This window comes from Pteropus alecto, unplaced genomic scaffold, assembly GCF_000325575.1.
Source record: "Pteropus alecto unplaced genomic scaffold, ASM32557v1 scaffold114, whole genome shotgun sequence".
Classification (NCBI taxonomy): Eukaryota; Metazoa; Chordata; class Mammalia; order Chiroptera; family Pteropodidae; genus Pteropus; species Pteropus alecto.
Window position 1 is genome coordinate 4,534,385 of NW_006435793.1, and position 26,652 is coordinate 4,561,036.

General features: G+C 42.8%; 2 protein-coding genes, 1 long non-coding RNA gene and 1 pseudogene across 7 annotated transcripts in view; 1 reads left to right on the forward strand and 3 right to left on the reverse strand.

Annotated features, from left to right (window-relative positions):
- Positions 1-1,725: 1,725 nt before the first annotated feature.
- POLR1E (RNA polymerase I subunit E) lies at positions 1,726-14,624 on the reverse strand. Its single transcript, XM_025046543.1, has 11 exons — positions 14,455-14,624; positions 13,746-13,849; positions 11,225-11,342; positions 10,000-10,058; positions 9,081-9,225; positions 7,325-7,432; positions 6,881-6,977; positions 5,265-5,398; positions 4,274-4,355; positions 3,378-3,509; positions 1,726-2,236 (listed from the first exon to the last, which is right to left on the reverse strand). The coding sequence occupies exons 1-11, from the start codon at positions 14,528-14,530 to the stop codon at positions 2,077-2,079; spliced, it is 1,215 nt and encodes a 404-aa protein (XP_024902311.1). The 5' UTR covers positions 14,531-14,624; the 3' UTR covers positions 1,726-2,076.
- A 2,160-nt stretch (positions 14,625-16,784) lies between these two features.
- Positions 16,785-20,191, reverse strand: LOC112479451. 2 transcript variants are annotated; one of them, XR_003046201.1, is made up of 3 exons: positions 20,049-20,189; positions 19,210-19,462; positions 16,785-17,493 (listed from the first exon to the last, which is right to left on the reverse strand). It is a non-coding gene; the product is annotated as an uncharacterized LOC112479451 (long non-coding RNA). The 2 variants fall into 2 exon arrangements; XR_003046200.1 differs by having other exon boundaries at positions 16,785-19,462; positions 20,049-20,191.
- Positions 20,192-20,236: 45 nt separating this feature from the next.
- ZBTB5 (zinc finger and BTB domain containing 5) overlaps positions 20,237-26,652 on the forward strand; it is a 22,813-nt gene continuing 16,397 nt past the window's right edge. Inside the window, exons 1-3 of one of the 4 annotated variants that reach the window (XM_015589117.2) lie at positions 20,359-20,471; positions 21,589-21,769; positions 24,590-24,673. The gene's annotated coding sequence lies outside the window, so the exon portion shown is untranslated. Of the gene's footprint in view, positions 20,472-20,494; positions 20,606-21,582; positions 21,770-24,589; positions 24,674-26,652 lie in introns of those variants that run through there. The other 3 variants (XM_025046562.1, XM_006911569.3, XM_006911568.2) reach the window with 3 other exon arrangements.
- LOC112479487 lies at positions 25,962-26,079 on the reverse strand (annotated as a pseudogene).

Consider the following 26,652-nt stretch of genomic DNA (forward strand, 5'->3'; position numbering starts at 1 on the left):
TAGTGGCCCTGCCATGGAAAGAAGGTGCAGTTCACATATTATGACTTTCAACAGACACTGACTGCTGATATGTCAGGCACTGCATTAGCTGCTCTCACGAGACTTGTTCTTGTGAACAAGGGCCCTCTTTTGAGCCTTTTGACCCACAAACCTCTTAAGTACAGAAATGTGCTTTTAAGTCAATCTCTGGGAATGTATCATCTACATTTAGTGAGGTAGGTACACTTGTTGTCACACAGGACAAGTAGTTACTTGTCATTCTAGACTTTTCCCTATTAATACCACCCCTCTGTGACTGAAGATAGACTGCTTCCCCACAGACAGAAGTTGTTCAGAGGCCTGCTCACATGCTGTGATCCAATCATTCCTGAAAATTAAGCCTCAGAGTGTCAAACCCATCAGAATCTAAAAAGCATTCATGAAAACACATTCTACTCTATAAACACATTAGGAATTCTTTTCCCAGAAACAGATCAGGATACTTTTTTCTGATGCAGAGTCACATACTTGATTTTCACAACAGCTTAGATAAGGAAAAACAAAAGGTATTTAGATTTCCTGCTCATGCCTCTGCTGGAGGGAGACAAGTATGCTACAAATGCCCACCAGCCAGAACCAGAGACAAATGAGACAAACCAGAGAAGAGCATGGAAATATGACTTAGCACAGCCTCACCCCAGAAGTGGCTCTGATAACAACATCCCGGAACTCAAAGAAATACAAGGACCACCTGTCCCAAATGAGTCATCCCAGACTCGTTTCCACCATGTCTTCCCTAACAGATGGCCCAGCTACTACGTAAACCTCCTTTCCAATTTTCAGAGCTGAATTCTACCTTCCTTCCTTCACTGCTCCTCGCTCCCCAGCACTGAGCACTACAGACCTCAGCTGCTCCTAGAAAAGCTTTAAAGATCTGAGTCTGAGTATTAGCCCTGTACTGAAGTCTCTCCATGTCATATTCCCATTCCTCGTAACACCCTTCTGGACACTGACTTCACCATCTCCCCTGTGGCAGATAAAGTTGGTTGGCAGCCAGCATCCATTCCCATCTCCTTCAGGTGTGCCTTCCTGTAACTAGGTGCTGGAGAGCTAAAACCTATCTCCAAGACTCCCTTGTTCTTATAATTCTAGATGCAAATTAGGCTCCTACTTATATATTCACAAGAGGCAAGATGGAGGCTAGCTTCTTGGCTGTTAGTGTTGATAATCAAGGGGGTGGAAATGTAGGTATTGAAAGCACGGGTGGCTGAACTCAGCATTCCGGTGTCGAGTCACCAGCTTGATGAATTCAAGCAGTTGTGGGGCAGAAGTGGCTTCTTGATGCCCAGCAGTGTGTTCCTGAACTGAGCAGTTCTGGTGGCAACCTCCTGATTCCCACTCTTACAGGCCTTTAACAACTTGATAGCATGTCACCTATGTATTAAACACCTTTCATCTTAAGATATCTGGAACAATTTGTTTTCTGTACTCGACTCTGATTCAACCCCCTCAGAACTACAGCTTCAGAGCTGACCTCTGCCCTCTTTGTGGCCTGAACCAAGCAGAGCAACTGTGATAATCACTTCCTCTCAGTATGGTAAGAGCTCCACCCTGTTACAGCAGCCTCAAACTCAATCGGCCTGTTTTGGCAACCCCATCACACTGGTGACCTGAAGCCTCTCTTCTAGCCCTCCTGGGCTGTATCCTCCTCACCATGTACCCCACTGGCCCTTCTGGACGTAAGCATGGCACTTCACATTTCTCTTTATTAACCTTCATCCATTAGATCTGGCCCAGGGTTCAGTCTGTAAGATCTTTTGACTCTGACTTCTCAGGCCCCACCTTCCACATCACCACACGTGAACCGACATGAGAACCATCTGCCATTTATAATCACAGCAACGCCGAAGGAGGGAGGTGAAGTCCAATACGGTGGTCACTTTATGTTTCTGCTTAAGACAAGCACGACTGAATGCCCGCTTCTGGCTTCATATCCATGCCAAAGCAAGCCCTCTTTTCCTCTCCTTTTAAAAATAAAAACGGAAATGAATAGTAGTGGCTATCGCACAGCCAAAATGCTGTCTGGAAAGCACACCTCTAGGTGATTCTCCTCCGCTTTGACTGGCGGTCCAAGGTCTGGGCTGGAGGCAGCGGGATGCACAGAGTGCCCAGTTTGTGCTCCTCCTCCGTGCCGGCTGCCAGAGACACACTTCTTTTAGAGATCTTCAGTCTCATGGCCTTCGCTATCTCAATCATCCTAAGGAACAAACACACAAAACAAATGGAGAGTCTCCTCAATGCCACTGCTTAGGGAAGGTTGGCAGGAGGGAGCAGCACACTCGTGCTCCAAGCCGCGGAGACAGAATCCCCACAGTGGCCACCAGGAGAGAGGCAGGCAAGACCTGCCCCCGCAAGAGCTATCAGACAATTTCATTTTAATATGTTGCCATTAGAAAATATCCTTATAGGTAATTGAAAACCAGGTTTTCTCTCTAGATCCTATTAGTAACTTTATTTCCTATGACCAGGATTGAGCACTTGCTCGCAGATTGCTAAAACAGGCTCCAAGTATTTGTTTTTGATTTTCAATGTCACCACCTGTGAGAACGCTGTTTGTGGGCAGCCCTCGGAATAATCTCTCTGTGGACTGCTAGAAAAGTCCAGACCAGGTATTTTCATAGGCTCTCTTGAACACCATTAGGGTCCTTGGGTGTCAGATGCCCCTGAATCACTAACAAAAGCCAACAAACCCCACAGTTCAGGATCCTGGAAAGTTCTGCCCCCTACTCAGTCTGAATCCCTTCTAGCAAGGCTAGAAAGGGCCTGAAAGGTCGTATCTGCCAACTCTCCCACTCCAGTCAGAGAAGCCTCAATGCGACATCCATGCCAAATAGCGGCCCCACCTTGCCAACCCTTACAGTCCCTAACATCTGATGCTGAGAAAGGTCTTTTTGCTAAGCTGAAATTGGTTCTTATAACTTCCACCCCTGGACCATACAGAATCCCCCTCCTTAGAAGAAATTTGGAGAATGGAAGCTGCTTGGTTTCACAGGGACAGAATGCTATGCGAAGGCTCAGATTTAAAGTCCAGCTATTCCTCTTCTTGGTTGTGCGACCTTGGGAAGTCAGTGACTTCTCTGAAATGTAGATTCATTAGTTGTTTTTTAAGGAAATCAGTGAGCTCTTATCACAGATTTAGTACTGTTCCTGGCATAAAGAAGGCACTCTATAATGTCTGGTTGCTCATCCACTCATTCATTCATTGACAACTGTCCTCTGGTCCCAAGTCTAGCCCATATTAAATGCCCCCAGTTCCTTCAAAGGAGTCTCATGCTTTCCAGTGGTACCAGATAAACCTCAAGGCACCGTAAGGGAGTTTTCTGTTCTGTTGTGCTCACCTTTTCTCACTGAGCTTCAAGTCCCTCTGTAACACCGTCAGGTCAATCTGGAAGTCGTTTATGTGCAAGGCGAGTATGATCACATATGCGGTGATCTTCGCCTTCATAGAATTGGAAATTATGTTCCGTAAACTACAAAAACAGTGGCAGTAAAGGAGGCAAAATTAAATTCTAAGATGACTTCTCCAAAAGCAAAATAAAAACATCCAAGCCTGACCCCATAGGTACTCAATGTCTTCTGCTCTTGGGGTGAGGAAAAGAAATCTGAGCAACATTCCTTGTCCTGCAAGGTACCCAAGCCTTCACAGAGTAGACAGTGAGCCAAACACACTGCTCCCTCCAAGGGGGACAGAAAAGGCCACACCTACAGTTTCCTCAGGCATCGTGAGAGCCTTGCACTGGCAAGGACCCTTGAGTCTGTCCCCACCTGTTCAGCGGAGCTGCCGGAAAGCAGTCACCCCACACTGTTGCCGACGGTTCTTCCAAGCACACTCTGAGCAAGACACACATTCCAAGCAAACAGCAGGAGGGGAGCCCAGGTGCACTGCTTAGGGTTCTTTCCCCAGCACCATTACAGAGGCCCACCCTTCCCTGCAATACTGCCTTTCCATAGAACACCAGCTCTGTGAGACATTGGGAACGGTTCCTCAAAAGAAATGTGTGAAGTGAAATTTGTTGCAGGACTTTCCAAAATCTTTAAAGTGAACTTCTCCCAGGAGGATAGAGTATGTGCTATATAGTGTTTCCTAAACTTACTTGACCTCGGGACCCCTCACAGTATCTCTATGGACATGACATTCAAGCCAAGCCCCTACTCCTCGCTCTTATCACCCACCTCCCCCTCCCCAATCTGCTTTCTCCTTTATAGGCAGAAAACAAAGAAATCATCCCCTGACCTGCCATTGTTGTAGGTCAAACAGGTAAAGTGCTTCAGCAGTTTGGTGTTGATGATGTGTGGAACTCCAGGTCCCAGAGCACCTACAATATAAAGTTGAGTTTGATCATTTTCCATCAAAATCCTAGGCCACATGTCATCCATGAGCTGGGAGAAGAGGCCAGCAGTTGGGCCACTGTTATGAACAGAACCATGTGGTAAGAGAAGCAGGGGCCCATGAAATAGCATGGCCACTTTCAAATGAAAATGTGCTTATTTCAAATGAAATTGTATGAGAAACATTTACGATGGGTTGGCAATAAGAAAAAAAATATGAGGCCTGAAGACACAATTCCTAAGATGTTAGAAAGCAAAATAGACTGTGGAGAAAGCTGAGGGAGAGAGAAAGGAGAGGAGATTGGAATGTGAAAATAAGAATTAAGCAAGTACTGAAAAACATGCAGATTCTTGGGTGTCCAATGATAGTCAGAAGACTGTATACACATTTTGCCTAGAACCACAGGCATCTCCACCGGCTTTCCAACTCTGGATAGATGTATGTGGCAGCCATCCATGGCCCGAGCTACAGATGACACCGGGGTTACCAGCAGAAACTGACTCTCTCCTCTCCCAATCAGAAATAAGCTGACATAACACAAACCTGTCAGAAGCCTTCATGAGCAAGGACAACTTTTCTCCCTCTATGACTGATGTTTGTCTAACAGGTTGTCTAAAATTTTCATTTAATTTGGATACTACACTTTGCATAATGCAGAAAAGAAGTGAATGTTAGCTCTGAACAAGCACATAATCCAACCCGTCCTGCAGATGAGGAAAGAACTTGGCAAGTCCTCTCAGCGTGCCAGCAGTACCAATAGGAACCTGACTGTCACACAATTAAAAATAAAGACCCAAACAGACAGACCCATTTTCTTCTCTCATTAGGGCTGGTCTCATTACAGACAAATAATGGACTGGAAATAACCAGAATAAAATGTCTATCATGAACTCACTTTTCCGCTTAATCACTTTCTGTGCTCGAAATCTGATGAGTGTGTCCAGAAACCATATACATCGGGCCTGGTGGTCTCGGCTCTCCTCGTTTGATGGCAAAGACTTCAACGCTTCTATGACAAAGGAGCAGTGGCTAAAACAAGGGAGGGAAAGGGAAGAATGTGTCAGGTAAGACCAGATCTGACAGGAGCCATTCACCCCCTCACAATTAGATCATCAGGCATCCTGCACACCAGATACATATTCGACAGCTGAGGAAGGGCCCCCCACCAATGATCCTCACAACAGGAGGAGCTTGGTTTAATGCAGGAGCGGTAAGGAGCTAGTAAATATTTTTGGCTTTGTGGTCCACACTGTCTCTGTTGCAACTACTCAAATCTGCCATTGTAGTGCAAAAGCAGCTACTGATAATACAAAAATGAATGACCATGGCTGTGTTCCAATAAAACTTTATCCACAGGCAGCACACCAGACTTAGCATACAGGCCACAGTTTGCCAAATCTTGATATAGTGGTTTGGAGCATAGTCTCTCAAGTCAGACTGCCTGGGTTTGAATCCGCTCTCTACCTTTTAGTGGCTTGGACAAGTTTCTGTACAGCTTCTGTACATCTCTGTGCATCCTCTTTACCTATAAATTGAGACCAATGATAGTACCCTCCTCACAGGGTTTTGTGGATTAAAAAAGACAATGAAAGTAAACTGCTTAGAACAGTGCTTGGCACCTATAAGAGCTCCATCAACGTTAGCTATTATTTTTATGTACTGTTCTAACACTATCAGGATCCTGGACTCACAGAGATATAAAGGGTCTTCAAGATCATCTTGTAGTAGCTTCATTTCACAGACAGGAAGCCTAAGGCTCAGGGAGGGGACGATCACACAGTCTATCCTGCAGAGCTCAGGGACTCAGTTCTCTAGACTCCCAGCCCAGAGCTCATGCCTGTACCTACCCCTGAGCCACAACCACATTAAGACAACTAAGAACCAGTAATGACCAGCAATGAGCTTTATTTTTTTTTGGAAATGGATCTTTGGAGGAAAAAAATATTTTCCAGAGCTTTAGATTTCACTGACCAGTAAAATTTCCAAACAAAAATCAGGGAACCAACCTAGGGTTGATAACTTTTTATTTTCTCAAGATGGAATTATTTAAAAAACAAAACAAAAAACTCAAAAGCAAAAAAAAAAACAAAAACAAAAAACCCCACTAACGTCATAAAAAATACATAAATTTTACTTTAGAAAAGCTCACCCAGCACATTATCACAGATAAATTATCACTTCAGCTGGCATCTGCTCTCAAGTCAGCCCTTGGGCCCCACAGTGACAATCGGCGTCAAGTATAACATTCAGGAATATAGGCCATCTCTAGTTCCCAGCCCAACTATAAGGCCTCACCACCCTCTGCCCAGCCACAGGTTACATGTGCTCAGGCCAACTCTCTTCCTTGAATGCCACCCACAGTTTTGGAGTAAAAGGCTGTGAAGCCCAAATATTCAAGAAAACACTGATTCATTCACGTTCAATGATGAATAGACTTTGACACTCACTGACTGACTACTGCTGTGTCCCGACATCACTCCCCAGACACTCCATCTGCCCAAGTGAGGATACCTGTTCTCTTCAATCATCTTCAGTATTTCTTCTGATGTGACATTCCTGAAAGCTTCAGAAGGACTCTGAAGAGCTTCATACTCCGCAGAAGAAAGAACTAGTTACTTGTCAAGAACTCAGCATGACCAAAATGGAAATATTCAGCTGGCTGGATCATCTGCTCCCAGCGGCCTCATTTTTAGTGGGGGGCCTCATTTTAGTGACGGGAAAGCTACAGCTCAGAGAGGGGAAGATCATACGGCACTTCAGGGCGGAGCTTGGGGCCTCAGTTCTCCAGACTCCCAGCCCAGACCTCATTCTCTGCTTGGGCTTTTCCAGCTTCTCTTTCTTATCACACACCTACTACAGGCATTTTCCATCAGATTAGACCTATGAGTAGGGAAATTCTGTGCTCTAACCATTCCTTTTACAAAATCAGTCTGTCCTAGACTTTGAGAAGGATACGGTCTTCAAATTCATACACATCTTCGGGCTTGGCTGCATCAGCATGGCAGGGAGGAAGGAAGAGGGAGTCATCTTGCAAGTCATCATGGATGGCATCACTGACCAGAGCTTTGCAATGAAAGAAGAGTCGATGTGGGTATCAGCCTGTTTGGCTTCAGGTTCCCCAACACTCCTTGCAACCTGTGCACTCAAGATCAAAAACAGTCCAGGAACCCCTAATCTGAATGCTCCCACCACTATGGCCTGACCCCCCATCAGGCTGACAGTTCCAGCGCTACGATGTCCGCTGATGACTCACACCTAACCAGGAACCCCAGAAGGCGGATCCAGTGTGGTCTCCCCTCAAGTAACTCGAAGTATAGGTGGGAGAGACAGATATGCTAATAAATATTTATAATACATGAGAGAAACTACAAGTGAGGGATATTCAAAGTAGCCTCCAATGGCTTAACTTCCAGAAAATTTCTCCACATATTATATGAGTGAAAAAAATATTATAAAACTAACTATATACAGGAATAACCATGTAAGAATTAAGTATGCATACAGACAAGAATATAGGGGAAAACAGGAAAATTATAATTGCTGGTCTGGTAGAATGATGGGGAAATGGGTGAATTACTTTTCTTTTTATATATCCTCTAAGAGCCGAACAAAAAAAATTAAAAATTTTACTTAGACATTAAAGGATATCTTTGAATAAATGGAGAGACATATTTCTATGTTCCCAGATGGAAAAATATAATATTGTAAAGATGTTGATTCTCTCCATATTAATCCCAGCTGGATTCTGAGGGAATCTGACAAAATAATTTTTAAGAGCACCTGGAATAAAAAGCATGCTACACTAACATGTGTGAAAAATAAGAACGAAAGAGGAAGAAGGATTTTCCCTGTCAGACAATAAACTGGATGATGAGGCTACTATAACCAAAAGAGCCTAGTGTTGCCATAGGAATAACCGGTCAGAACAATGGACCAGAACACAACTAAGAATGTGGTAAAATGATAAACATGACTTCTTAAATCATCTTTTAGAAAAGGAAAGGAAGGAATTGGGGACAACTGGCTAATCATTTGGAAAACATAAAACCAGGTCTGTACCATCTACCAAAAAAATTCTTAATTAAGATTTAGATGTAAAAATAAAATTAGAAAAGTATAGAAAGAAAACACAAGAAAATATATTATCATAGGGTATGGAAAGACTTTCTAAAAATTACTAAACTTCCATTTTAATAGAAAAACTGCTTATATAAACTTTCTCTTATGTTCTTATAATACATTTAAACAATAAATACATTTTAAAATAATACACTTACATACTCAAGCTGCTGAGAAATTTAGGAGCAGAAAAAGATCTACTGACCCCAAAGTGAAACACTGTCTCAAGAGGCTCAGTTCATCATCATCACATCAGGCTTTTTGACCAAACCTTCCCTGTGACTCAAAGAGACTTGAAGCCTTCTCCCTCCCTCCTCTGTGCCCTGCAGGCTGTAACTCTGGCACCTAGGACACAGCTCGCACATATCCGTTCCCATGCCTGTCTCCTCTACCTAACTTTGTGCTCTCTTAGGGCAGGTCATGTCAGGTGTTTCTTACTACTTCCAGAGTCTGTTTCTGCAAAGGCCCTCAGAGAGAAGCAGGAAGGAATCCAGCCCTAACTCCCACCACTTCCATTTGTGGGATGGGTGAAAGATCTCAAGAGAAAGCTGTCTCTTTGAGTGGATTCTTACCCCAAGTTTCAGCTGCTTACCAGTCACACCCTTTGTATCAATAATATTCTCTGCAGCTTTAGCTACTGCATGATTCAAAGATTCACTGCCAACTTTGTTCATTCTCCTGGAGTTCAGAGCCCGCTTCTGTTTGGTGGTACCAAAGGCTTCAATGCAAGAATCCATCTGTACAAGAGACAAACCTGATTACTAAGGACAGGCTGGACATGGCCACTCCTAGCTGTGTGACTATGGGGAAACTCTCAGTCTCTCTGAGCCACCATAACCTCACTTGTAAATTGGGCTGAATCATAGTTATCTACCTCAGGGGCTTATTGTAAGAACCAAATGATACTAACAGATCTGAAAAACTTCCTTTGTAAGCTATAATGGACTATTTACAAATCAACAGTGTCTCTACCTAGAAGATGTAAAAACTTGACTCGAATTATGGTCCGTAAACCTTTGGCACACAGCTTACCATTTTCCAACCCTACACCCTCTCTGAGTTTGAAGATAGCCTCACACCCCTTTTCAATAAAGCTCTCCAGGCAGCAATGAAGATTTGCCATCCTGGGATGAGATTAGCTTTGTAGGAACCTTCTACATTGAAAATCTAAAGTTTACTTTGTTTTAATATGAAAAGTTCCAGGCTACAACCTATATTCTCTGAAATCTGTATTAAATCTTAAAAATGAGTTATGCTACACCTAGATCAGCCTAGAGAACCAGTTCAAAACACCGGCACAGAGCTGTGTGTACCTGCCCTAGACATGAAAACTGTTCTCTATGAAGCCAAGGAGGCCACTGCAGGTAGAAACTATCCAGACAACCACAAATGAATGAGCTAGGAGCAACCAGGGAGACCGCTGTGTTCAATCAGCTCATTTTACTGATGGAGAAACCCAGGCCTAGAAGGAACTTACTTACGGTCCCATGTCTTAGTTCCATCACACTTACCTTCTCTCTAAAAGTTTTGACTTGACTCTCTAATGATGATTCACTCTCAACTGAATCATCTATCAAAACACAAACAAAAACAGGAAAAAGCAAACTGTAAGGCCTACGGATAGTAATAGTGTTCAAGAAACTTCACTCCAGGACTTCCCAGCGCTTAACATGAGTGTATACTGTGAACATTTAGTATGTTCACATACTAAACACTTAGAGAATTCAAAGAATTAAGGAGTCAAACAAAGGGGCCATCTAGTCGAACCTCTTCATTTTACAAATAAGGAAAACTAAGGCCTCCAGATGAAATGACTTGCCCCAGGTCAATCTGCTAGATAGAATAAACCAATATTTACAATTTTTTTTTTTTACATGTTAAAACAAAAATTTGTTTAATTAGGAAATCAATGACAATTTTTTTTGCCTCTTTTAAAGTTAGAAGGGCATTTGGGAGATAATTTAATCTTTATCAGATTAAAAAGGGTTGGGACCACTGCTTTGAGAGAAAAAAGTTAGAACTAACACTAGGCAGACTCACCATAATCCTAAAGATCCCTCCTTATCAAACATGCTCCCCACTATGGTTCTCAGTATTCAAGATTTAGGGAGCCCCTTGAGTCTGACCCTCTCATCTATCATTTCGGGAGATCTCACTCTAGCCATGGGCATGATGGCTAAGCATCATGGCTAAGATGCCAAAGCAGAGAAACAATGCAATTTCTCCCACTGCTTAAGGAAAAAAAAAAAAAGGATCTCCTCCCAAATTAGGAAGCATAGACTTTTCATCAACATGAAAGTTACTATCCAACATATAAGCAACTTCCAGCACCTACCAGAGATTCTAAAACCTCTGCCCCACCTAGAATAGTTAAAAATTAACAAAAGCCTTCAATGGAAAAGAGTACCAGACATGCCCTCCAATATTCTGCTCTGATCATTACTCAACTTGCTTTAACTAAGATTAGTTTCTGATCGCAAGACTGTAAACACTGTGAGGATAGGATCTGTGTCTGTTTTGCTACATTCACAGCCCCTAATTTGTGCCTAAAGTATATAGGTCCTCAATAAATATGTGCTGAGTAAAAATACTCTTAAAACTTATTTAACAAACTTGGCAGAAAGGCACTCTTTTAAAAATAACTACAAAATGTATTTTACAAATCAAAAATTCAAACCAATTCATCCAGCAAACCTAAAATATGCAGCATTTCTGTGAATCTAGACTGGGGCTTACCTGAAAACAGTGGCTGCATGTTAAACAATTCAGCATCATATACTTCCATTTGGCCAGAGGTCTTGTTCAAAATTCCCACAAAGTGCCTGAACAAAGAAGGAATAATACCAGTGACAATGGATTATTCAAAAAGTATTATTTTGCAACTTCATTCTTTTGCCTAAAAGTTCTCAACCTTTCTGTCTCAATACACCTGAGGAATGCATCACCTGCTCAGGAGTAACGATCCTCTATAGCTGGGGAGAAAAAGGCGGGAAGAGGGGTTCTGGGGGAAAAAAAAAAGCTACAGGTGATTTTAATAGGTGACCACATTTGGGTTCACTGCTATAGTGAGAAACTCTTTTGAGTTGTTAGAATCTAGAATTATACTAGAATTTACTGCACATGTAAATTTTATGGAGGCAAAGACAAGTAAAACCTTGGTAATTATGGGGATAAGACCAGTCTGAACTAGAGAATCTTTGTAAAGGGATAATACGGTATTAATGGTTTTAAGCATATATTCATGAATCTGATTTCTATCAGGGTGGTCCAGAGGGGTTCACTATTGGATACCATCACAGGGATACTGCATTATGCCAGCCCTTGAAAGTTATAGTCTGTTTAGGCTGGGCAATCGACTGGGGGTCAGTGAAGGGCAAAACTGCTCAAAGTCAGACAGTCAATCAGCAGCAGAACTGGATAGAAACACTGGATCCTTTGACACTACCAAATGCCTTTCTTGCAGTCAGTCCCAAAGCAAAGTTCTTGCAAGCTTTGGCCTCCTGATTATACATATTAGTGAAGAGAGCTGCTTTTTGGAAATAAGACAGTTATAAATAAGTCCTAGGGATATAATGTATAGCATGGTGACTATAGTTAACAACATTGTATTATATATTTGAAAGTTGCTAAGAGTAAATCTTAAAAGTTCTTACCACAAGAAAAAAATTTGTATAACTATGTGCGGTGATGGATGTTAACTAGATTTATTTTGGTGACCATTTCATTATACGTATATCTAATCATTATGTTGTATACCTGAAACTAATATGATATTGTATGTCAACTGTAATTGTAAAGTAAATTAAAGCATTTTCGAGTGTTACAACAATATTTCGCAAAACCTATTGTGGGAATACTGTCATGTGAATGAAGAAGGTACAATGTCAGAATCTAGGTGGAAAGGGGAGAGGGGGTAGATAAGAGTAAAAGGGGGTCAAATATATGGTGACGGAAGGAATTTTAACTTTGGGCGGCAAACACAATGCATTATACATACGATATATTACTGAATTGTACACTTGAAACCTATATGCTTTAAGGTATTAAGCATATTGTTTCCCTCTTCCACATTTGCAAAAAGCTTTAGAATCCAAACCACTGATTAGAATTAGAGAGCCTCTGAGAGAAGATGCAGCCCCACTAGGTGAATCTAAGATGCCCCTGGGGAAAAGGCAAGAGGTCTTTTGAGAGAGAAGCCCCAGATCGTGCTGACTTCTAGCTGGTCTGAAAAGTTCCTGTGGAAACTGCATCACAGAACTTGGGAGACCCTGGGCTCCTCCACATTTAAAGGCATATAAAAAAATGATTCTGCAGGCAACCGTCTGGATCCAAAGTCCAAGCCCTTCTTGAACCTCTTTGCCCATCTCTCCCATGGCTGTTCCTCATATGCCTACCTGCACATGGAAATGGCTAAGTCACTCCTCAACCATAGCCAAGGATTCCGACTTCCCTATGTTTGTCCTCGCTATACTCTTCACGTGGAATACTAAACCTCAGCTGCCAAATTCTCCATCCTTCAGAGCTCAGCTCCCTGTGCCCTCCCCAAGAAAACATTCTGGCAAGCAGAAAGTTCGACCAAACCCACTCTGCCTTGTACTCTCCCTCTCTCGGACCCTGAGTTTTGTCTATTTGTATGAGTGTCCCTCACATCCAGCTCTCACCTGTCTAGAGTTCTTTGCACTGTACTTGCAATCTTTCTTTAAGTTTGAGATTGGGTAAAAGCTCAAAAAACTCTCTAAAGCAGTGGCTCTCAACCCAAGGAAATCCCCCTTCTGGAGACATCTGGGAACGTGTGATGTTCTGGTTGTCACAACTAGGAGGTGCCACCAGTATCTAGTGGGTAGAAGCCAGAGAAGCTGGTAACATCCTATGCTGCACAGGACTGCCTCCACAACAAAGAGTTATCTGGATCAAAATGTCAATAGTGCCAAGGTTGAGAAACCCTGCTCTAGAGTATGAGCTCCCACAGAGTGCGGCCAGGCCTGATTTAGCTGTTTCTCTAGCAGCTTACAGCACATAGCCACAGTGGATGTTCAATAAATGCTGTTGTATAAACAAATGAATAAAAGGCTATAACTTCAAAGTATGAAACTGAATGCAGCCTGTCCCTACACCCAAACCTACTGGAGCTCAGAAGAGTCCTTCAAACGTTCATTTGCTATCTCTCCCTTTTCTTCTCTTACTCCCTCCCACATCCACCAGTCAATGGGTCTCCCAAGGCCTGCAGAGTGGAGCATCTGGCTACTGCAGCACTTACCAGGATCCGCTGACTCCTCTTCCTGGGGTTTGTCGAGTCGTTGCTCTTGTACAAGGTAAAGCGAATGTTGCCTGGATTCTGCAGTTTCCCATTGGAGAACTGGACTGTAAGATCACAGTCCAAGAATGAGACGACATCAGAAGAACCCACATGTATGTTAGGAATGAGGTGGACTGTCAATGGGAGGGAGTGACTGAAGGAATGAGAATGGCAAGGAAGCCCAGGTCCTGACTTGAAGTGGGAATGAAGGAGGTCCTGGTCCAGCTGGGAACAGGGGACGGGGAAGTGAAGGAAGTCCTGGGGTGGGGCTGCGACAGGAAGGAATAACTAGGGGAATGGACCGACTGAGGAGGCCTCATCCAGACCTAGAGAGAGCGAAAATACCTGTCCCGTGGAGAGAAAAAAAATGCAGCAAGTCTAAAACCTGGTGAGTGAGGGGATGACAGTATACTGGATAGTCTTAGGGAGAGAGTGACAGAGATGTCCTCATCTGGTGTGAGATGGTGACAGAAAGATGGTGGGATGACAGAGAAGCCCTGGACGAGTCCTAAGTAGTGGTAGACACTGGCGGCGGGGCGCAGGGAGGCGGGGCGGGGGGGGAATTTGGGCCCTGCTGGGAATAGGGTCCGGCGGGGAGGCGAGAGGACTGTAACGGTTCCGAGATAGAAGTGGGAGTTATGGGGAACTGCTCCAGCTCCGCAATCTTTACCCAGTACAGCTCTCTGGCTCTCGTCCGGTTCTCCACAGTACAGCCACTTCGCACTCGGCAACACCTCCTCCGCCATCTCGCTTCTCCGGCCAAGCCCACGAGTTAACACAGTCTCAGCCACCTGCGCGTTGGTCCCACGCGGAAGCAGCGCAGCGGGCAGGAAAAGGCGTGGCCTCACGGCACCGCCCCGCGCGCGCCCAGCCGCGTGGCTCCGCCCCCAAAGACACCTCCCGCTCTGCGCCCTTGCCCTGAACGCTGAGAGCGCCAACCTCGCCCACTCTTCGCCTCGCCCCTCCGCTCAAAGAGGCGTGGTCTACACACCGTGCCCCGCCTCATCATTTGACTTCCTTCAGAGCACACCACTTGATTGGCCCACAACTCCGCCTGCGCATTAAGGTTCATGTGGGACAGGGTCCGAAGCTCCTAAGTCTTAAGCTTTTGCTTAACAGTTTGGTGGGAGATTTCTTCCTGCTCACATGGACTAGATAGAGTGTAATCTATCTCTCCTACGGTGACAAATATATCTTACTAAGACCTGAAAGGCCAAGTTCAAATTTAGAATTCTCTGACAGGCACTCTTTAAGCCCCAACTAAATGTGGCAGCTGGCTCTAGAGAGCAATTGCTCTCTAGGGCCTCCACCGACATACGGGGATATACAGTCCTTAAGTCCAAGCTTCGTTCACAACGCTGCCAACAGCTCCTAGCCATGATCATTGGGCCCAAGCGTGAATACACCTGTGGTCCCAATCAACCCTGGGAAGGTGGACCAGAGGAGAGGCTCAACAGGCCCAAGAGCATTTGAGCAGAGGATTCTTTGGTGGACTAGAAGTGGGGAGCCCGATATAATGGGCATGTTCCATTGTTCCTGCAGATTAAACCCACCCTCCACATGGGGAGTTATCAAAGCAGGAAGAAGGCCAAAGCAGGGTCTTAAAGGATGTATCCAGGTAGGGGCCTCTTTTGCTCTGTCAAAGGGGGGTACTGTTGAAGGGCAAGAATTTGGGTTGACTCATCTGTGTTCTCCAAATCTCCTTTAAGACTCATCCCCTCCCCACACTCACCCAGGATGCTTCACATAACCCTAACACCTGAGCTCCCCTTTGAGCACTTGTCATGCTTTTCCCAATCTCAAACTTACAGGAACATTGCAAGTATAATGCAAAGAACTTCTTTTTTTGCCCTGAATCGTTCGAAGTAAGTTGTCAACCTGATGCCTCATCGCCCCTGGAAATTACAGTATTTCCTACAGACAGGGACGTTCCCTAGATAACTACATACAGCCATTAAAATCAGGAAATTAATATTGATACATTACTACCATATAATCATCATAGTGCACTTTTAGTTGTCATAGCTCTTTAGTCTCTTTCAACCTGGAAGTTCTTTACTCTTACCTTGACTTTCATAACTTTGACAATTGAAAAGATCACAGGTCAGTTTTTTGTTTTTTTTTTTTGTAGAATGTCCTTCAGTCTCTGTCTAATGTTTCCAAGTGATTAGTTTCAGGTTATGCATCATATCACAGATATGAGGCTGTTCTCATTGTATCCTATCAGGTGACAGACAATTTCAATTTGTCCCGTTACTGATGATATTAACTTTGATCACTTAATTAAACTGGTAACAACCAGGCTTTACCACTGTAAAGTTATTGTTTTCCCTTTATAATTAATAAGTATTTTATGGGTAGGTACTTAGAGATTAAGTAAAAATCCTGTCTCACTTCTATTTTATTCATTTATTTATTTACATCAGTATGGAATTGTGAATTCCTATTTTATTCAATTAATTAGAATATGCTACTATCATTGTTCAAATTTTTGCAGATTAGGCCAGGGGAAACCCCATCAAGCTATTTTCTGAATCTTCACTAATCCGAGGAGCCTAGCATAGGGAATGGAACTCGAGATGCTTAATGTTGGTTAAAATTAACCGGCATTGGGTTTACACATAACAGATTCTCTGTATATGTTGATTGGTTGAATGAAAATATGAACAGTTAAATGAAAATTAAGAGGTGACAAATAAGACAGCATTGGGTGCAAGGAGTCGGTTTTAGTTCCTGAGAGAATTGTCCTGGTCCCCCCGATAGAGACTTATTATACAACCTTGCTACTCAAAGTGTGGTCCTCAGGCCAGCAGCATTGGCATCACCTGGGAAGTCATTAGCAGTGCGGAAATCCAGCCTTATCAAATTTTCTGAATCAAAATCTGTACTTTAATAAGATCCCTAGGTGATTTGTGTGCACTTGAGGTTTGGGAAGTACTCTTGTACAAGACTGTTTCCCTTTCAAGATACATCTTCACCAATCAGACAAACACTGTGAAAGTCCTCAGAATTGGCTACTTTATAGCTAGGTTAGAGAGTGAACTCCCAGAATTACCACAGGCAAGAATTCAAAGTGACAGAAGTCATCTCTGGGGAAGGGAAGTGTTAATGACAGGGCGGTTGAGAAGGGGACTATGGTATACCTATGTTGCTTAGTTATTTAACAATGATTCAAAACACATATACACCATATACACATAAATACATGTATAGATAGTGGGGTGGGGCAAGATGGAGCCCTACTCAATGACTAAAATGCAAAAAACTATAGTGACCTCTTCTAAATCAGAATCAGGGTAATCACAAGCAGAATTTATGACAAATATTTGTTTATAAATTTGGTTTGGAAATTCAGAGTTGTCTCTTAGCATCATTTTTCAAAAGAGGAAAACTTGATACATATTTTGAAAGTAAGGAATGAGAAGGCAGAGTCCTCTTTTCCTGGGGTAATATCTCCATCTGCTGGCATTTCAAGATATCGCTAATGAAGACCTGAAAAGGCAATTCAGATGCCACAGTGTGTTTGCAGCAACTTACTGTGTACTCTAGAAATGTTTCTTCTGCTTCACCTTTTCTCTTCCTGTCTTCGGCCCCTGCATCTCTTTTTTATTCCTTTCTCTCTTTCTCTGTTTGTCTCACTCTCCTGTTCTCCCTTCTGTCTTTTCCTTTCTCTTCCTTCGTATTTCTGATGCAGATTCTGTTTGCATACCTACAGATATGGACGACTCATTTATTATAAGGAAGACTTTTCATCTTGGACAAGTTGTTTGCTACACGGAGCTGAATCTGTCTTCTGTAGCTTTCCCCTGTGGTTCCAGTTCTGCTCTCCAGGGCCAGATAGAACACAACCAACTCCTCTGCCTTGAGCCCTTCAAGTCTGACTACTCCAATCATACTTTCCATGTATCTGCTCTTCTCCTCAGCAACTCCTTGAGCCCCTCAGCTATTTTACACACCGATGTTTCTAGGTCTCTCTTCATCCTGGCCACTACTGCTGGACATACACCAATACATCTGGATCCTTTTCAAACTGTGGGCTCCCACATGTATCAATACTCCAGTTTAAGGCTGGGTAACAGAACAAAGAGGACCCATTATCTCCCTTATGCTACTCTCCATGTCTCTCCTAATGAAATCAATATGTGCTTTTATTCTAAGCATTTTTACTGTTGAATTAACTTATTTAGGGTTAATAAACAAAGTTTCTTGACATTGCTTCTGCTAAGTCACATCATCCATGCATCTTTTTGTAAAACAAAGATTCGGAGCTTTATAGATTTAGCTTACTCAGATACTTTAATTTTTCCCAACATTTATTAGATTTAAAAATAATTATCAAACCAATGTAATTTTGATGTCCAATATTGGGGAAAATACAGAAAAATATAAAGAGTGCAACTCTAGTACCCATGATCCCTTCCCTGCCTAAAGGCAAACATTGTTAATATTTTCTTTCTTTCCAGATTCCTCTCTGTGAATATGTTTATATATTTGATATATTATTGTATTCAATTTTGTATCCTCCTTTCCTCAAATCTCACATTATAGTCCATTAAATGTTGCCACAGAGTTTATACATCCAATCCTTTAGTTGATCATTTAGGCTATTCCCAATTTTTTTTTACTGTTACATGCCACGTTGCTTGCGATCTTTTTAAGCATAAAACTTTGTCTGCCTTTTTTGGATGGATTCCTTTTGTTGGAGTCCTAGGGTGTGAATTAATGAGTCAACGAACATGAATACATCAAAAAATTCTTAATACACACTGTCCAATTTCACTCCAAAAAAACCTTCCAGATCTTTAAAAACCCTCATTCTGTCTTCTAACACTATCCAAGGCACTTTGGAAGATATAAGAATGAAAATAAACGATCATTCCCTCAGGAATTCACTTCCTAGGAGGAACACAAAAAAACGGAAAAGAGCACACTTAAGGGAGAATACCGTTAAGTCTTTAGAACTTCTCAGTTCCATCAGTTTCACTGCCTTTATTTGTTTTAAATCTTCCATCGCTTGGCTTATTGTCAGCCTTCCATATATATTTTTTATTATTATTTTACGGTTCAATCTGGCAATAAAACATCTGTAAGTGCTATAACTGTCAGGGAATCTTAAAGAACAGAATATACCATCAGACTTCATTGAGGCTTTAAAGAATAAAACTCCAAGGGCAATATTTCCAATCTGTAACGTCTGGAGAGACGGATCAGCTGTAATAATATTTGGGTGTTAAGTTCTGACACAGCGGGATGTTCCTTTTTAAAAAAATAGTCGCCTCTTTCCATCCCTCCTCCTAAAAGAATCCAGAGGCATTCCCCAACCTGCTTTTGTCTCCAGAGCCAAGCCTCCGAGCTCCCGGATAGCTGCGCCACTCCAACCTACAAACCCCACCGCCACCCTCAACCGCCCCAGAAGGGCTCTTACGAGCTTTCTTCTTTCCTCTTCACCCCTCGGAGGAAGGAGGGCTTTTTCCTGCCCCAGTGCCGGGCGCCCTAGGAGGACACGCCGGCCGGTCTCCCTCAGGGCTCGGGTTCTCCATCCGAAGGCACCTGGGATCTCGGGAGCCGCCCCAGAGCTTGCTCTTTTCTGACAGCGTCCGGGAGAAGTCCGCGACCGTTCCACGTGTCCAGCTTTGTTTTGGGGGAGGTTGGTTTTGGAGACTGCAGACTTCTGTGACCTGCAGCAGGAAATGTGGAGCAATGAGCGAGTCGGAAAGCCCGTACCCAGCCGTCACTCTCCGGCGCCAGAGCTGCGAGAAGCCACCCCCGGGTCTGAACTTGAAGAGCTGTCGGATCCAACTGCTGTCAGACGGACAGCATTTTGGGTTCAGCGTTTTTAGCCTGGATTTCGTCTAATTCAATCTAAACAGCTTTTTGGAATTTTATTTTTTCCAGAGTCTACGACGTGGGAACTCAACCTTCCACCCAGCGCGCGTGTGAGTCCCGCAAGGGCACTCACTTTGGTTAGGGAGCCGGGCGTTACAGTAGGGGCGGTGCCGAGAGGGTGGGGAAATCCTTCAGGTCCCGCGAATGGTGGGACGCACTACCCTGAGAGCCCGCCTCCCGGCAGTCGCGATTGTGATTGGTGAATTAGGCGGAATACCCGTTTGCCTCAACCACTACGTGTCTTGATTGGCTGCGACACACACATTAGCTTTTCTATAGCCCAAACCTAGGACCGCTTAGTGCTAAATCCCGCCTTAAAGGCGTTTGATAACAATTTTGCGTGTTGTAAGGAAAACGGTGATTGGTCACAGCACTCACAGATTCGGTCGGTAGTAAACACAGTGAAACTCCTGGGACCGCGGATTGGTCAGTGTTCCAGCGTAGCCCAGTAAATTCCTCCGGATTCCGCGCGCCGGCTGGCTGCTCTCTTACCTTGGCCTCGCCCCCTCCCCTGCTGATTGGTTGCAGTTCGGCCAAAGGGGGAGGAGTAGGTGATCTCGCATTGCGTCACTTCCGTTTACTGTCGGCCGCCGCGGCGGTGTTCTCAGAGTGCGGTGGCGAACGGGCTGAAGGAGCTGGAATACGAGAGGCGGGGTGGGCGGGGAGGGTGGGCGGAAGGGAGAGGAAATCTCATCACGGAGACGCCAGTCTGGACGTTCCCGCCTCCTCCGACACTGTCGGGTCGGATCGGAGAAGGGTCACTGCCTCCTCCAGGGAGAAGGGGGGCGGAGCCCGGCTCAGGTGAGGAGACCCTGTCAGCTCGAGTGGTGGTGGCGCGCGCGGGCGCGCTCACGTGGAGACGGTTGAGCACCAGCGGCGCTGGGCTGGTGGCGCAAGCAGGGTCGCGGCCAGGCGTCTGGAGAGCGTGAAGACGCGTACGGTGCCCCCCTCCTACCCTGCCTGTCTTTCTGAGGGGGTATTGTTACCCTTCCGAGCGGAGGGGCCAGGAGGATGGGAGGCGGGTTCTTCTGCGCAGGCGTCCCCCGTGTCCCGACGCCAGGCTGTCTGTCTGCGGGGTGGGGCGGGGGCTCTTACCCCCTCGGATCCTAGGGCTGAAGACGCTGGTTACCGGGATGGGGTGGGGTGGGGTGGGTCTCTGGACTAACATCCTGGCGGGGTGAATAGAGCATTTGCCGCCCTGCGGGATGGGGTCGAGTGGCTCCCTTTCCCCCCACCCTGTTTCTCCTTGAGCGACAAGGTTTCATCTCGCTAGAGCAAGGCCAAGGCGGTCTGGAATTGAGAACTGGCGGTTGACCCTGGAGGGGTGGAGCCAGTGTTTTGGAATGCCCAACTTGTTATCAGAGGACTGAAGTGTTTATGGGCATTTATTGAATGCCCTCCACTTCCAGGCTTCGTGTAAGAACAGCCGTTCCACCTTCTCCTCTTGTTTGGAGCCAAGGCAATGAATTAAGGCGGGAGGATGGGGGTTGAAGGTTAGTTTTTTTTCCTTCCAAAAAGGTCACTTGTTACTAAGACATTCTGGTGTAGTGGAGGGTACTGTAGAAACTAATTTCGTTAAAGACGAATTCTAATTTAATTTGGAGAAAAATTTTTAGGTAAAGACACAGTAGTCTTGATTACTAAATAGTATGCTTGGGTTTTTGATTAATTTAAATGAATAGAAGAAACCCTTCATATTCAAAAATTAAAACAAACATTATTCCAAAGTACGTTAATATACTTTTCAGTTGTTGAGTAGAAGATATTACATACATTGGGATCTCTCTTTAGAGGCTGAAGAGAATTATTGATGATTTGTTATTTTTGTACGGGCTATTGTGCCTTAGATAATTATAAAAGGATGGGCTGAGTGCCTCTGTTTTCTGGAGAACTTGCTTTTCATTTGCTAAAGTCTTAGGTTTTCCATAAGCTAAAAGAGTAGAGATGAAGGAAAGAGATCAGCTGGGGAGAGAAGAAAGAATTTTAGAAGTCCCTAAACGGGGTGAAGGCCTCCCATTATTGCTTTAACCCCCTCTGGAAATCCCAGCAAACTTGGGAAGACTGGCCCAGCTACCGCAGCCAGCTTGATGACCTGCCAGGTAAGACTAATTGGTTGGAAACTTGTTCTGGGCCCTTAGGTTTTGCTGAATTAGTGAACCAGGACTTCTCGAAGTCCTGAAATCAACTTGTTTTCTGCTCTGCCTTTTTTCTCCTGTAAGTTGTGTCAAAACATAGTGTATTTAGCTGGAGATACTAGTGTTATGGCGCGAACGATTCTAAGACCCACGGAGCCAATTGAGATTAATTATGAGCCTTTATTAGCTGGCCAGCGACTGACTCTACCACGCAGGGTTAGAGGAGATCAGTCCCAGGGTTTGAGAGTGAGGCAGTTATAAAGCCTAGAACAAGCAAGCAGATTACAGAAGCAGAAGTTGGCCATTAGCACAATACATCACCTAGTACCACACCCTGGTTAACAAGTAAGTGGATTACAGAAGCAGACATTGGCCATCTTCATATCTTATACAATACACCTCCTAAACCACACCCAAGCAGGAGGACAACTTCTGGTATCTAAAGATATTTCTTCCCTATAGCTCACTTAGCTAGTTGGCTCACTTGAAAATTTTCCACCCTTAACACTAGGAAGCTGTTTTCTGGATAATTGAGGTGTCTCTAGCAAAATTCTGAAAGTGATAAGATTTGGAAGAAAAGCATCTTAAAACGGAGTGTTTTCCTAAATTAAGGGGTCAGTGCTCTCAAAGAATCTTTGTCACAAGACTATCCTAAGAAGTTGAAGTCGTTTTAGAAAATCACTTGACTACAAAATGCATGTAAATGTTTTAGTATTTAAAGTACTTAGCATGAATTAATATTGAGTTCTTCAGTGTGGGTAAGATATAACAAAGCTTCCTGTAGTGCTTGCACAGAATCTTGAATCTGCCTCAGTTTCTCCTTGGAAAGAGAAAAGGAAAAACCCAAAGTATTGAGTCCATGTTAGCTTTCAACATTTTTTAAAATGTAAATTTGTTGTAAACAAATATTCCCCTGCCCCTCCCCTCATTAGTTTTAAGCATATGATTCCTCTTTTACTTTACTTGACATTTCTCAAATATGGATGTTGTGTGGTAGAGCCAGTGTTTATTAGTGTAGCAGGTGGGATGGAATGTAACACTACACTGCACTTTTGTCTAAGTATACAGTGAACTTATATGCTGAAACACCAGCTGTTTCTGAGTGAACTATTGCTCTTTACAGTTGTTTTTATCATTTTCATCACTGAATAGTGGCTTTTAATCTCAAGATCAATTTCAGGGGATGCCTTTCATTTGATTAATTACAGACATATTTGCTAAAAGCTTTGACTTTTGGACAATTCAAACATTAGGAATTGTGTTGAAGCACTGACTTTATTGTAATATAGTGGGCATAGATTACTTCTTTAGTATTCAAGATTGTATTTTATCTGTAGATAATTTTACTTCTGATATTCTGATATATTTGAATGATATGTTTAAGGTTCCAGTATTTCCTTGATTTGAAAACAATTCTGTTCCCATTTTAATCTTGAAGACAGAATGCTATTGGTAAGCATTATGCTCCAGCCTAATTGACAGCTTTTCTTTTCTTTCCTTCATGTTACATGAAATATGTTGCATTTTATAATCACTGACATTTGGTACAGTTAAAAGACTTTTGTACCCAATTAATTCACTGTAATTATAAACAATTAATTTTCCAAATTTGTCTTTGTACTCTGAAGAAAATTTGTTATTGAAAGGAATCCTATCAGAAGCGATACTTTTTTCTTACATAAATGGAAAATAACAAATAAAGTGTTTTGTTTCACTAACTTTAAAGGATGATTGATTGCCTGGTGAGTCTGCTTTTGAAAATTATACTTGGTAGTCTGTTACTTTGTGTACTTGATACAAGTTTACAAATGCTTTATTTCCAACTTCTTAAGTTTAAAATGATTAGGGTGAATTGCTACCCCTTTTCTTCTGAACATACATTATTAACTTGGGGTAATTGATTCATCACTATATCTTAACTTTTCGATTATAATTTAAAATCCACTCAGTCTTCCTCTAAAAATGCAAGACCCTCAATATTTAGACCTTTTGTTTTAGTCTCTATTGCAGAGAGGGTTTGAGGAAGGATGACAGGGAGAAGAAATCTCACTGTTTGGGGGTTCAGTTGTGAAAAGAACCCACAGATGGTACAAAAATCTAAATACATTTAGTAACATATATTTTTTTTTTAGTAGAACGTCAAAAGCAACTCAGCAGGTAAAGTATCAGTTGCTTGCTGAATGCTATTGCTTTGATAAATGGTTCAGAAATGCAGGAATATACTACTTTGTAAACTAGGTATGAAAATGAATTAAATCTATTTTTCATTTTCTCTACTGGAAAGGCACCTTCAGTAATAGTGTCTTCAATGCTTTGGCATGGCTTTTTTCTTGATAAAGTAATTTTTGTTCATTAAGAAATATGTTTCTTGATCGGTCAAGTAAAAGGCAATGAAAGCTATTTTAAAAAATTGTTGAAAAGGTGCTGTGTTGTGGGGAGCTGAGGGGTGGCAGGCAACATTTTTTAAGTAATAGAGGGAAGATACATTTAGACTTTGTAAACATATGCTAAAATAGATACAGTTTCAGATTTATAAGTAGCTAAAAGAAGCCATTTATGTTTGGTTTTCATAGATTTTTTGATAATTTTGTGAAGTTTGATCTTTAGAGCACTAATTGGCTCCAGAAAAGTACCCAAGAAAGAGAAATTTTAGGGCAGTTACAATGCAAGTATAAAATTCTAAACAGGATAATGCAGTGAAATTTGTCATAAGTTATTTTTAAGTTTAAATGTAGTGTTTTCAGAGTCAGTCATGTAACTGTCTTGGGCATGCCCACCTTTCAGATAGCACTCTGCTGGTGGGCCACCTCCCTGACAGATCACCTCCCTGACAGGCTTGGGCAGACCAAGATTTTCCCCTTATGACAGGTGAGCCTGCTGCCAGGAATGTATTTTGTCACCCTCTTCTTCTCCCCAAAGCTCTGATCCCTGATTCTTGTTCTGATCCCTGATTCAGCCTCATGGAAAGCAAGGTCAGGGGAGGAGACAATGCAAGGGACAGTGGGAGGAGAAGACAAAGCTCCTCCTGCATCCTCTTCACCTTTCAAACTGGGGTCTGTTGGCTGTGGTGAAGACTTGGCAAGTGGTTGGTGGTGGTGGCATGTGGCATTGACAGCAAGGGAGGATTTGAGTAAAAGGAGAAGATAAGCCCCTCTTGCCACCTGTTCCAGAACCCTTGCTCTAGTTTTCACTCTCTTAGCTGTTATTTTACACACCTGTCTTTTCATTCTCACCCCCAATCTTTGACACTGCTTTTCAACTTCATCTCCTTACTCCCTCAATCTCTTAACCCTTATACTTAGCCTTTGCTCACGCTTGTAGCTACATACTGTTCTCTCTCTTCTGAGTATCCTGTCATCATCCACCTGGCCCATGTCTATCTGGGGGCTGCTCTCATTACAGCAAAGTGAGGTTTCATGGTGGGACCTGGGTTCATAACTCTTTTTCACTTACTGTACTTACTAGTTGAGTGATGTTGGCCCTAGACATGGTGACGAGACGCGCTGCTTGACAACCATCCATAACAGAATATATGTAAGGTACCGACAGAACCTGGCTCTTAGTAGGCATTCAACCCTCTCATCCTACCCAGCTAATAGAAGTATAATGGTAAGTGTAGGACAGTGTTACTTATGCTGCACAGGTGCTTTGATGGTTTGCTATCATAGTAACAGGAATACTTTCTGATGATCCTGGAAAGTAATATTGCTGAGAAAATGCTAGGCAATTTATTTCACAAACTTGAGTAGCACAATATGTATATAAATTGAAGTCTGCCTTTACACTAAAGTCTCATTTATCCTATATTTTGAAGAATGAGATTCCACATACATGTATTTTCCATATATGTGAAACTTATCTACATCAGTTGTTTTCAAACTTTTGACTTAAGGATCCTGTACACATTTAAAAATTACTGATGACTCCGAAGAGCTTTTTTGTGAGTTATAGCTATCAGTATTTAACATATTAGAAATTAAAATTGAGAAAAAATGTGAGCATTCATTGAAAATAATAAACCCATTACATGTTAACATAAATAACATTTTTATGAAAAATAACTATTTTCAAAAATAAATATTTAGTGAAAAGAATGGCATTAAAAAATGCCTTTACTTTTTAGAACAGTGGGGGTTTTTTTGTTTTTGTTTTTTTAAGCCTACAGCACCTAGCCTTCCTAGGTGGTCTCCCATCCAAGTACTAACCAGGCTCAACCCTGCTTAGCTTCCGAGATCAGACGGAATCAGGCGTGTTCAGGGTGTAGAATTTTAGAACAGTTTTGATTCATAGAAAAATTGTGAAGACAGTACAGAGAGTTCCCATATATCCACAACCAGTTTCCCTGTTATTAACATCTTACCATTAGTGTGGTACAGTTGTTAAAATTAATGAACAATTATTGATACATTATTATTAACTGAAGTCCATTCTTTATTCAGGTTATCCTTAGTTTTTGCCTCCTGTCCTTCTTCTGTTCTAAGATCTCATCCAGCACAGCACATTACATTTAGTCACCTTGTATCTTTAGGCTCCTCTTGGCTGTGACAGTTTCTCAGACTTTCCTTGTTTTTGGTGACCTTGATAGTTTTGAGTACTGGTCACTTATTTTGTAGAATGTCCAATTGGAATTTGTCTGATGTTTTTCTCATGATTAGACTGGGGTTATGGGTTTTTTGGGGAAAGGCCGCAGAGAAAAAGTGCCATTATCACATGAATACATGATGCCTACTAACATGCATACTGTCAACATGACTTATCACCGTTGATGTTGCCCTTGGTCACCTGGCTGAGATAATGTTTTTCAGATTCCTCCACAATGAAGTTACTCTTTTCCTCTCCCTTTCCCT